This window comes from Equus quagga, chromosome 6 (assembly GCF_021613505.1).
Source record: "Equus quagga isolate Etosha38 chromosome 6, UCLA_HA_Equagga_1.0, whole genome shotgun sequence".
Taxonomy (NCBI): domain Eukaryota; kingdom Metazoa; phylum Chordata; class Mammalia; order Perissodactyla; family Equidae; genus Equus; species Equus quagga.
In genome coordinates this window covers 84,196,916-84,209,825 of record NC_060272.1, presented here as the reverse complement: position 1 = coordinate 84,209,825, position 12,910 = coordinate 84,196,916, and the positions used below count along the sequence as shown (strand labels likewise).

The 12,910-nt window shown below is 33.8% G+C and overlaps 1 protein-coding gene across 8 annotated transcripts in view; it reads left to right on the top strand.

The window, feature by feature from the left end:
• Positions 1 to 12,910, top strand: part of ERCC6L2 (ERCC excision repair 6 like 2) — a 127,104-nt gene that overhangs the window by 43,498 nt on the left and 70,696 nt on the right. For all 8 annotated transcript variants that reach the window (XM_046663784.1, XM_046663787.1, XM_046663785.1 and 5 more), the window contains exons 7-11: positions 604 to 744; positions 2,030 to 2,143; positions 3,037 to 3,156; positions 9,368 to 9,439; positions 10,022 to 10,167. In XM_046663784.1, coding sequence (XP_046519740.1) covers positions 604 to 744; positions 2,030 to 2,143; positions 3,037 to 3,156; positions 9,368 to 9,439; positions 10,022 to 10,167 — 593 coding nt within the window. The remainder of the gene's footprint in view (positions 1 to 603; positions 745 to 2,029; positions 2,144 to 3,036; positions 3,157 to 9,367; positions 9,440 to 10,021; positions 10,168 to 12,910) is intronic.

Sequence of the window (12,910 nt, the reverse complement as noted above, 5' to 3'; positions counted from 1 at the left end):
CATAAGTTAGTGGCATCATTTTATCTTCTTTTCTTGGATTTGGGCACAAAATAGCAACTTGTAGCTGCTTTTATGTGTATTTACTTAATTCTTTACCAATCCTAGTAATTTATAGCAAGATATTAAATACAAATACTTTACCTCATTTCAGTAATAAGAAGTTTTTTTATTTTTTCTAAGTTTTCAAGTAATTCAGTAAGTGTGATCCATACTATTGTTCTAAAGTGTTCCCTTTTTTCCTTATCTAGTTTTTAATTTGACCTAAACTTTAATCACTTTTTTGCATGATGGGCTAATAATATGGAACTCTGAAAAGGCTCACAATATATTGAGAAACATATAAGTAGATCACATAACTTCTTTTTTCATATTTTGATTCCTTTTAATTAAAAAACAAACAGATTTATTTGAAAATAAAGTTATAATTTGTATAGTTTAGCGTAGGGTGGTAACAAAGAATAAAGGAGAATTGGGAGAAATTGTCATAATAATATGTCTAGAAGAAAAATAAATTAACTTATGAGCAGTTTTCACTATTACAACCTATGAACTTACTGCTATAAAAAAAGATACTAATGATTACCTTGTGTTCTTTCTTGGCAGATGGTGTATTGTTCTCTGACCGATTTTCAGAAAGCCGTCTATCAAACAGTGTTGGAGACAGAAGATGTGACTTTGATACTTCAATCTTCTGAGCCTTGTACCTGCAGCAGCGGCCGAAAAAGGAGAAATTGTTGTTATAAGGCAAGCAGTTCAGTCTGGCACCTTTGCTCTCTTGCTTTTGATTACGTGCTACTCTAGTCTAGTGTCAGGATAAGTAGCAGATAAAATAATTTTTCCTCAGAGAGTTCTTTATCTTTAGCAGCCATAAGTTAGTAAAAAAGAATAGTTTTCAAAAATATTTTATAATATCAAATAGTAATCACAGCAAAATATAATATTCAAATATCTTTTTAAAAAATTAGTGTTTGAGGGCCTGGCCCCGTGGCCGAGTGGTTAAGTTCACGCGCTCCGCTGCAGGCGGCCCAGTGTTTTGTTGGTTCGACTGCTGGGCGCGGACATGGCACTGCTCATCAAGCCACGCTGAGGCAGCGTCCCACATGCCACAACTAGAAGGACCCAGAACGAAGAATATACAACTATGTACCGGGGGACTTTGGTGAGAAAAAGGAAAAAATAAAATCTTTAAAAAAAAACAAAAAAAACACTAATGTTTGAAAGTAGCTTCAATTTGATGTCCTCCCTTTCAGCTTTTATTGAGAAGTATCCTACTTTCATCTTGAAATTTCACTTCATTTTCAGGAAGTTTCTCATTATCCACTAATAGTAAACTGACTTACTTTCTGATGGCAGGCTTAAAATATTCTTCTGAAGTCAGATAGAGTTAATTTGATAGAAGGTGTGTATCAGTACAATAACATGAGTATTTTATTTTTATTTAGCAACAAATATTCATTTGTACTGTTTTTTAACCTTCTGTCTACATTTCCTGCCCCTGTTTCACGTATTTTATTATCAAGTTATCTGTCACATATCCATGTACGTAGAGGTGCAGATGTTTATCTAGATTGATGTTTATTCTTTCTGTCATTTATTTGGCTATTTTTAACCACTTCACTTTTTTGCCCTAGCATCATTTCCTGAGAAACTGTGGTGTGTGATTGGGAGAGGAGAGTCAGGGATCTGTATGACACCGCCTCAGCACCTGGTGACAGTTTCATCACCAGGAGCCTCTCACAGCAGCATTTCTATCACTGTGTATCAGGAGGATAAATGCTTTCTGGATGAGGACTTTCTCCCCTCTGTTATTAAAGACATCACTGTATTATGGTTCACCAAAAGTATGATTACACATTAGTGATTCATTGATATTTTGCGTGACAGCTGACCATCATTTTCTCAGAATGTATTGTGCCAATAGTAGCCAGATAATAAATGTTATCATAAGTGATATATTTTGTGCTGTAAGTAGTTATAAAGCCATGTTAGTCTTTGCTTGCTTTTAGTTTCTGTATTTCTCTGGTTACAGACCAATTCCCATGGGGAGACAGTGAAGACCTTGTATTTCAGTTACCTTGCAGTCCTTCAGAAGGTCGCCAACCACGTCGCACTACTGCAGGCTGCCAGCGCTTCCAAACAGCAGGTTTGGGTTGTCGTCTTCAATTTCTTTGTCATGTTATCTGGCATAAATATTTTATATTTTTGGTATAAAATTTCTTAGCCAAATATCTCTGTTATTTTTGTATGAAATTTAAGAAGAAACTGACTTGCTTGTTTTTTAATTTAGGTGTCAAAGAAGTATATATACTTAAGTTTTTAATCAAAGTGAGAAAATTTAAGCTTAAATTAAAATAACTCTTTTTATGCCTCTGATAATGATCATATATTTATTTTCCTAACATATTTTAATATAGTTACTAAATAAGATATTTGATGAGTCAGTCCTATTCCGTTAATAATGTGTCTAATTACATTTATCTAATATACTGGATTAAAATAAGGGTTTATAATAATCTGTGTATTAAATATTAGGGGTATTTCCCAACTGGAAAAAATCAGTAATTTCAAAGTTTAGGCATAAAAGCAATCATTTACATTGGTCATTTCAATTGTGTCTTATTCTAGAGCACAACATAAGAAGATCTTTTTTTAAAGCTTTTTTATGTAATGGTTTTATATTTTTTGTGTGTGTTGTATAGTCTTGATGCTGTTTAAATGTAATTTGAAAATCTAATAATAATTTGCTATTGTTCTTCAATTGTACTGTTTGTTCTTTGGAAAGTATTTGGTTCCTTCTTTTGGAAATCTTAAAGTAATGATAAAATTAGTAGCCATATCATTATCTCAGAACTCATCAAGGCTATATATAATTAACATATCACTTTAAGGTTTTCTGAATTATTAGTCTGTTTAAGAGGATTAAAATCTTCAAAGTAATATATTCCTTCTAAATAGAATTTTTTTTCATAAACTCAATCTATACAAATTTAAATGTGTTAATTTGAAATTTCTTTTTTTCTACCTTTTCCCCTTAAGGAAACACTTATCAAAAGGATATGTGATCAGGTATTTTCCAAATTCCCAGATTTTGTGCAGAAAAGCAAAGATGCAGCCTTTGAAACACTTTCTGACCCAAAATACAGTGGAAAAATGAAGGTAAGTGCTCTTCTTTCAGGTTGCATACACACAAGGATGATACACAAAACATTTATCAAATGGTGTTACAGGGAGACCAACTAATCAGAACAGATGCCCAATTATTCAGACAAGATGGTGGCCAAAGACAATAGTGTAGTTGTATCAGCATTGACCAGCTCACCATGAACCCTTCATGCTACAGGTTCTCAATTAGTAGTAGTTAGATCAGATATACTTCAAACTTTCCTTTTTGATGTATTGAACTTATGCCTTTTTAAAAGTGTACGCTGTTACCATATATATAATAATTGTCTTGAAATGTTTAAGGAGCTTATCTACCAGAAATATAAATGCTAATGCCAAATAGGAGGGTGAGGGTAGGCAATAGCTTGGAATTAGAGAAAGGAACTTCTTGAAGAGTTCAAGGTGGATAAATCTCATTTGTAGCATGGGAGCATTTGTTGTACACCAGGAATCTGACCTGTAGTCGCTGATCTTGGTGATGTATTACTGAGGGAGAGATGTGAAAAGTAAGACTGGATTCTCCAGCCATGACCCAGGCCTCTGGGCATTGCCTGTGACAGCTGCATGAAATGCTGACAGCCTCCAGCCTCCTTGCAGCAGAATTTCTTTGTTTAAACCCTTAATAACTATCAAGAATCTTTATTTATGGATTCAAAGATTTTTACAGAACAATTCCCAACTTTATACTTTAATTAAGAAAAAAATCAGTTATTTCTTTTGGCAAAAAGATAAAAAGGAAGTCATTAAAAGTAATTCATTTTTTGTTTTTATTTTTCTTAAAATCCTGGAAATATTTTTAGCAGTTAATCTACATAAGCTCACTGTAGTTTAGTTTGCTTGGACTTTTTAATTCAATGAAATAAAATGAAAGCTAGGAAGGTAACCTTAAAATTTGTATGTGTATTTTTTTTTGAGATATAATTGACTTATTGTGTTAGTTTTAGGTGTACAATATAATGACTTGATATATGTATATATTGCAAAATGATCACCACAGTCAGTCTGGTTAACATCCACCACCACACATAGTTACAATTTTCTTTTTCTTGTAATGAGAACTTTTAAGATCTACTCTGTTAGCAACTTTCAAATATACAATACAGTATCGTTAACTGTAGTCACCATGTTGTGTGTTATGTCCCCAGGACTTATTTTTCTTATAACCGGAAGTTTGTACCTTTTGACCACCTTCACCCATTTCATCCACCCCCAACCACTTGCTTCTGGCAACCACCAATCTGTTCTTTGTACCTATGAGTTCGTTTTTTATTTTTTTCCCCACATATGAATGAGATCACACGATATTTGTCTTTCTCTGTCTATTTCACTTAGCATAGGATCCTCAAGGTCTATCCCTGTTGTCACAAATGGCAGGATTTCCTTCTTTTTTATGGCTGAATAATCCATTGTACATGTATACACCACATTCTCTTTATCTATTTACCCGTCCACAGACACTTATGTTGTTTCCATGTCTTGACTATCATAAATAATGCTCAGTGAACATGGGAATGCAAATAACTTTTTGAGATCAGTTTCATTCTTTTGCATGTGACTGTCCAGTTTTCCCAATACCATTTATTGAGAAGACTATCCTTTCCTCATTGTAGGTTCTTGGCTCTTTTCTCATAAATTAATTGACCATATATACATAGGTTTATTTCTGGGCTCTCTTGTTTTGTTCCATTGATCTATGTGTCTGTTTTTATGCCAGTACCATACTGTTTTGATTACTATAGCTTTGTAATATAGTTTGAAATCAGGAAGTATGATGCCTCCAGCTTTGTTGTTCTTTCTCAAGATTGATTTGGCTATTCAGAGTCTTTTATCATTCTGTACAAATTTTAGGTTGCTTTTTCTACTTCTGTGAAAAATGTCATTGGGATTTTGATAGGGATTGCATTGAATGTGTAGGTTGCTTTGGGTATTATAGCCATTTTAACAGTAGTAATTCTTCCAATCCATGAGCACAGGTTATCTTTCCATTTATTTGTGTATTCTTCAATTTCTTTCATCAGTGTCTTAAAGTTTTCAGTGTACAGATCTTTCACCTCTTTAGTTAAATTTATTCCTAGTTACATATATTTTTTGATGCAATTGTGAATGGGATTGTTTTCTTAATTTCTAATAGTTCTTTATTAGTATACAGAAATGCAGCAGATATTTGTGTATTGATTTTGTATCTTGCAACTTCCCTGAATTTATTAGTTCTAACAGTTTTTTGGTGGAATTTTGAGGGTTTCTGTATATAATATCATGTCATATGCAAAAGAGACAGTTTTAGTTCTTCCTTTCTGATTTGGATAGCTCTGATTTCTTTTTCTTGCGTAATTGCTCTGGCTAGGACTTCCAGTACTATGTTGAATAAAAGTGGTGAGAATGGGCATCCTTATCTGGTTCCTGATCTTAAAGGAAAAGCTTTCACTTTCTCACCATTGAGTATGATGTTGTCTGTAGGCTTCTCATATATGGCCTTTATTATGTTGAGGTATGTTCCTTCTATATCCACTTTGTTGAAAGTTGTGAATTTTTAAAATAAATAAATTACTATTAGTGAGAATTATTCTGTGATTTATTATCACAAAATTCGAATTCAATAATATTTGCTAACAATAGCAAATCTATTTTTGTCATCCATTTTATTGACTTTATTTTTAAGTTAAAAAACTGTAAAAAGCCCAATTAATTTAGAACTGAACACTTATTATCCCATAATTTAAGCCAATAGAATATTTCCAGAAATCCAGAAATTCCTTTGAAAACTGCATTATCCATTGCTGTTTGTTTAAATTTTATTCATTGTGACTCTTCATTAAAAAGTTACCACTCTTGCAATTAAATGGAATTTTATATTCTTATATACCCATTAAATATATGATTTAAAGCATACTGAGTTATATATCTAGGAGTAATAGTGTCTGATTAATCTAATTATTAGATTTATTTTTTTGTTATGCTTTTTAGAAGAGAAAAAACAAGCGTGAATTGTTGCTGGAGGCTGGATAGGTGTCTTTATAGGTGAAAGAAGCATATAATTTATTTGTTTTGTGAGAGAACACCAACAAAGCAGAGACTGATTGGATTAAGCTAGGGATATATTTTTAAGACTGTGTTTCATCATTTAATTAGCAGCAGCATCTGACTTAGTGATACAAAACCTGTAGGCTTATAATGGAATTATTGCCTTTTGGAGTAAGAACTTTGAGTTGCATATACTTCTTGAATTCAGGGGATAAAATCATCCTACTTCTGCTTCTTTTATTGTAGGTTAGCCTGCAGCTGCAATTTATTTGTGGGCTTAATGCCCGCTCTACCCTTCATAGCCTCAAAGCTACACTCATGAACTCCAGCTCTTAAGCATCAAGGTCTTTTTTGACCTCAGCTATTATTCAAACGGATGGTCACAAGTTGCATTCCTTCCCCTAAGGATTCTCATCTTTTCTTTCTTGGGAAATGCTACAGAGCCACTTACTATGGGGAGGTGGAGCAAAAGACTAGGAAACCCAGTTTAGTGCTGCTGGAATCATACAAAGGTCATGTACATCTCTAGGCATGACTAATTTGAGAAAAGTTGGATCCAAGATTCCTTTGCTGTGAACATTCCCAATTTAGGATTCCTTTACAGGAGGATTTTCCTGTTCTGTGGAGGACAACTGAGTGATAAAACATTGGGTCTGTATTGTTAAGATCTGACCTATAGTGACGACACTGTCATTTCTGAAACTTCCAGTAAGAGATCTTAGTTTATAGTTATTCATTTAGCTAATGTCTGTTTTCTTAAAAAAAAAAACTAGCCTAATAAAGACCTCCAGTCTAAAAACATTCACTTTTCTTATTGCTTGTTTTTGTTTTTGCTGTAAGATATTCAAGAATACCTGAAATCGCAATAGATATGATAGCACCCAAATAATCAGAGTGGATTTCTGTGTACTATATCCTTCACTTAAAGTGTTAATGTCGTTAAGAGAATGAAAAGACAAGCCACAGACTGGGAGAAAATATTTGTAAAACAACAAGGGACTAGTATCTAAAATATGCAAAGAACTCTTAAAACTTAACAATAATAAAAGAAACAATCCAACTTAAAAATGGGCAAAGGATCTGAAGAGTACCTCACCAAAGAAGATATAAAGATGGCAAATAAGCATATGAAAAGATACTCAAAATCACATGTCTTTAGGGAAGTGCAAGTTAAAACAACAATGAGATACCACTACATACCTATTAGAATGGCTAAACGCAAAACACTTACAACAGCAAGTGCTAGCAAGGATGTGGAGCAACAGGAACTCAAATTCATTGCTGGTGAGAATGCAATGTGATACAGCCACTTTGGAAGAAAGTTTGGCAGTTTCTCACAAAGCTAAACATACTGTTGCCATAAGATCCAGTGATCTTCATCTTTAGTGTTTACTCAAATGAGTTAAAAACCTATATCCACACAAGAACCTGCACACATATGTTTATAGCAACTTTATTCATAATTGCCAAAACTTGGAAGCAACCAAGATATCCTTCAATAGGTGACTGGATAAACAAACTGTGGTGCATCCAGACAATGGAATATTATTCAACAATAGAAAGCAATGAGCTATCAAGCTATGAAAAGACAGTGAGCCACCTTAAATGCATATTGCTAAGTGAAAGAAGCCAGTCTGAAAAGGTTACATACTGCTGATTCCAACTATATGACATTCTGGAAAAGGCAAAAGGAAGGAGACAGTAAAATATCAGTGGTCGCTAAGGCTTTGTAGGGAGGGATGAATAGATGGAACACAGGGAATTTTTAGGGCAGTGAAATTATTCTGTATAGTACTGTAATGGTGGATATATGCCATTATATATTTGTCAAAATCCATAAAACTGTACAGCACAGTGAGTGAACCCTAATGTAAAGTATGGACTTTAGTCAATAATAATTTATCAGTATTCATTCATCCATCAGGTGTTACAAATGCACCACCCTAATGCAAGGTATTAATAACAGGGCAAACTGTGTGCAGGGGTGGCGAGTGGGGACGGTCTGTGGGAGTTCTCTATATATTCTACTCAATTCTTCTGTAAATCTAAAATTGCTCTAAAAAATAGTCTACTAATTTTCAAATGTTAATGTATTATGTGAAATTCAAATGTACATACTTTATGTAGAATCAGTTATTGTATTAAAAAATAAAGCTAATGCAAATAAAACTTACTTTTATATGTTCTCCAAGTATTACCTGATCTGTGACATTTTTATTCCCCACTTGGTTGGTTATCTGAGCATATTTTTTTGACTCCATAGCTCTTTTAGCAGGATTGAGGGGTAGAGGTCAGAGTTAGCACAATGTCTTCTCTTGCTCAACTATTAAAAGAGTGTTATATTGAGCATAATTTTTTTTTATTTAAAAGTTTAAGTCTTTATCATTGAATAAATAAAATTGCTTAAGTGTTTATTGTATAGTTCAGAAAAACCTTAGACTTAGTACGGAAAATTCCTTTCTTTCCTTTGTGGATTACTTTTCCACAGTGTTTTGGAACTGTCATTGCCAGATGTGGAAATGCTTGTTTTAAAAATAACAGTGTAACTGTTATACACAGGCTTTGGATTATTTGCTTCCTCCCTAAAAGCACTGTGTATAGGAGCAAATTATTGGCATTTTGAGGTCAGAATCAAAGATGGAAGTCAGGACTTACTGTAAATAGAGGGACAGAGGGGAGAAAATGAGAAGAGGTGTACATCTGACTGATTATTTTAAGAAAATAAATATCAAGACTTTTAGAATGAAACACATTTCATTACATCTATCTAAAGAAAATTTAAAGACTTCCTAAAAGGAATACTGCTGTGTAATTTACTTTCTGAACATATTGTAGGTATAAAGAAAGTGTATGTTGGAAATTAAATTAATCCATTTAAATGCATCCTATAATCTAAAATGCTTCCTTTTTATTAAAACCATATGAGATGAAATAAAAGACTTTAGGAACTTTACCTCATTATTGACAATATGATGATGAATAACATTTCACGTAATATCTAATACTTTATTTCTCTAACTTGGCAAAAATGAAGGGATTTGGGAAACATATTCGGGAAACCTGTTTGGGAAACAGGTTATGTTGTATAAAAATAATTTTTAAGAAATTCTCAAGTAATTTTTATATGTATACAGTGTACTTGTAGTTGGAACTCATACACTGATGTTCTGTGGTTCATTTCCAGGTCCTTCAGCAGCTTTTAAATCATTGCAGGAAAAACAAAGATAAAGTCCTTCTTTTCTCCTTTTCCACCAAGGTGAGTTTCATGTACAGTGCGTTCTTGATTGGCCCAGCCCTGACTGCCGTGGCAGAAAGCCTGAGAGACGTGACAGTGTCCAGCTGCATTTTCTGTTAGACGTACTGTAGGAAACGTAGTGAGGTAAGCGACTTTCGAAACAGACGCTTAACCCTCAACAGCAAACGCAAAGATGGATTTTCGATTCTCTGTTGATGTTTTTGTTAATAATTAGTGTCCTTTAAGACATTTAAGAGATTTTAGAATGTGGAAAATAGCACAAACAATGAAATATATTTACATAAATGATTTGGGAATACTTTTCTTTTTATTTGGTTTCAGTTTAAAAAAATTAAAGATTGATTTCTTCGCCTGAAAGATTGACTTTTTTAAAACAAAGGTTGTTGAACCTTAAAGTCAGTTTCAGGATAATGGGCAGAAATATATGGGTCAGAAGTCAGAAAAATATTTGTTGCTCTTGTAATTCTAAGAAAGAAATTGGGAGCAGCAATGATTAATACTTAGTAAATCTCATCTCTGTAGTGATATGAAACTTATTAAACCATGAATTCGTCTTTGCCCGTCTCCTTACCTTTCCTCCAGCTGCTTGACGTGCTGCAGCAATACTGTATGGCGTCTGGGCTTGATTACCGACGACTGGATGGAAATACAAAATCAGAGGACAGAATCAAGATCGTGAAAGAGTTCAACAGCACACAAGATGTTAACATTTGCCTTGTCTCCACAATGTAAGAAAACAAAATTTGATAACTTGATTTTTATCTAATTGCTTTTAAGATTTAGGGTAATTTTTAACCGATTACTGGATTAATTTTCAATGGTTGTACTTATATTGCTTTGTTTTATTTGGCTTTAAGGAGAAGGAGCAAAAATGCTATTAATTATGACTGAAATAACAATATCTGAGCTTTACCTAACCTTTTCTCTTAATTCTCATATCATCACTGAATTCTCTTTATCAGTCTGAGCTTATAAAGATAACAATCAAGAAAATAAGTGTTTGCCCCACAGGAATTTTCTGTGGTTGTGTTTTGACTCATGTCTTGTAATCAGAACAATCAGACTTGGTTGAATAATCGAATTATTAATCGAACAACTGAGAATCATTGTAGCAGTGATTTTCAAACTGTGCTCAAGGAAGCTAGGGAGCCCACTGGGCCTGGGGGGCCCGGCGTTTCCCTCCTCCGTCTCTACCTGCCGTTCACCAGAGCAGCTCCACGTTTATAGGTTTTATGAAAGTTATATCAGTTCTAACACCTGTTTGTGAATCTCTCATTAAAACCTTTTACAGAATATACACACTTTAGAGAAAGATTTCAGTCACACCCAAGAAGATTAATCCCTTTTTGGGGGGTAACAAATCCATAACTTTTGACACCTAATGTAATAAGTATTTTATAGATTTGTTCTCGCTGTCTTTCAAAAAGAATTTCAAGAGACTTTAAAAAATAAATATATGTAAAATGCAAAAAGTCAAAATTATCAAAATGAAAATTACTTAAAATGAGGAATAAAATAATATGTATGATGAATGAGCTACTTACTGTTGAGCACTGAAATTATTTGTGAACTCCTGCAACTAAGGCATGAAGAGAGAAGCTCTGGGTTCCCGTTTCCTTGTGAATGAATTCAAGAAGTGATTTCTCACGAGTCCTTACATGCAGAGCACTAGATGACATAGAATACTACCTTCAGTTAGGTTTTATAAAACACACATAGTCATGCTTAATTTTTAAATAATGTTTTCAGGGCAATAATGCCTTCAACAACAGTTCAAATACTGTAGAACGTAAAACAAGCAGTCATGTCTCACTGCTCCTCTGCTCGCCACCAGTCTAAAATGATGAGATCTGCCATAAAGCTGCCAATGATCTCTTCAGATCTTACAAATTGCTGTTTAACCCATTCATTGAATTTTTAATTTTTAAAGACTGTATTTTTCATTTTTAGAAGTCCTATTGATACTTTTCTAATCAGCCTAATTTTTACTTATATTTTGTTCTTTATGGTTTCTAGCCTTTCTTTATTTCTTTAATAATTCCAATCATTATTTTTTTAAATCTCTTTGTGAATGGCATTTCTGCTCTGTTAACTCCTGTACTTATGGGAACTAATGCTTCTGCCTGTTGTTGCCTCTGGCTCTTGCTTGTGGTAGGTGGTTTCTTCACACGTTGTAGTTTCCTATTTTGCGCTTGTCCTCAGTGGGACTTTTTCCTCTGTGGAAATCCTTTGAAGACTGGCTTAGGAGTTGTGCACTACTGTAGTTTTGCTTTGACTTCTGCAAGGCATCCCAACAAAGGCAAGGGAAGAAGTTTTGGATTCCTATTTTCCTGTAAATTCAAGGAATAATTTGTTGCATGAGTCTTTACGTAAAGAACCTTACATGACAGAATAAATACATTCTTCAGCTATGTTTTGCAAAAGACACAGAGGCTCAGTTTTTGTTTTGTTTTTCTCATTTTGCAATTGTTTGTATTTAATTTATAGGTGTTGTAGCAGAAAAGTTTTCATGTTGGCTTAGTCCATCGTTTTACCCAGAATCCTAAGTCTTCTTTATCTTTTAGTTTATCAACTTTACACATCTTGGAGTCTGTTATGAAAGAGGAGGATTTAGTCTACTTACACTACCCTTTCCCCACTTTCCACACAATCTTTACTATTTTTATTTGTCTATGAATTACTTTTGTATCTTTATATAATATCCTTCAGTTTTTGATGTTTAGTCCATCAACTTTCTATGGTATCTTCTAAGTGCTTGTAATGTGTGGTATTAGCATTAGCACATACCCACCCTTTCTTCCACTTTTGTCGCCTTTCCATATGATCTGTCAACTATTTTAACTTTTACCTCATCAGGGATAATAATTTTCACTAAGTCCTGCAACAATAACTAAGTCTTCTGTGCTCTGTCCATAGGATGGCTCAAAAATTTGGAGGCTACAAAGCAGCATTTACATTATTAGGATTTTGTGGACATTGTTTAATGCTGGAGCATGTAGTGCTAAGGGAACTTCTCTGAATGTTCATGATCTCTCGGCCAATTCAAGGAGAATAGTCTTAATATCAAGCTCAAATGAGTTCTCTTTTCTAACACTTCTTCTGTCATCTTATGTTTGCACAGTTCAGTTCACTTCATATTTCAGTCGTGACTTTCTTATTCAGTTTTTTTCCCTCAGTGTATTCTTGCCTTTTGTGATAGTAATCTTCAATATATTACTAATTCACATTCACACTTTCTTTTCTCTTGAGTCCTTTGTATCCTGAAGAACTTCCTCCTGAAGGCTTTTGTTCTCTGTTTTCAATCTGGACTGGCTACTCTCTAGGGCCTGATAAGGAACTATTATCTTGAAGTTATCTTTCACTCTCTTCTGCATTGGATCCATTTTTCCTGGATTTCATGCCATCTTCATTCTTGGTTTGCCCCCTTGTTTTACTGAAGAATATCTTCAAGTAACTTTGTAAGCCAGGTTG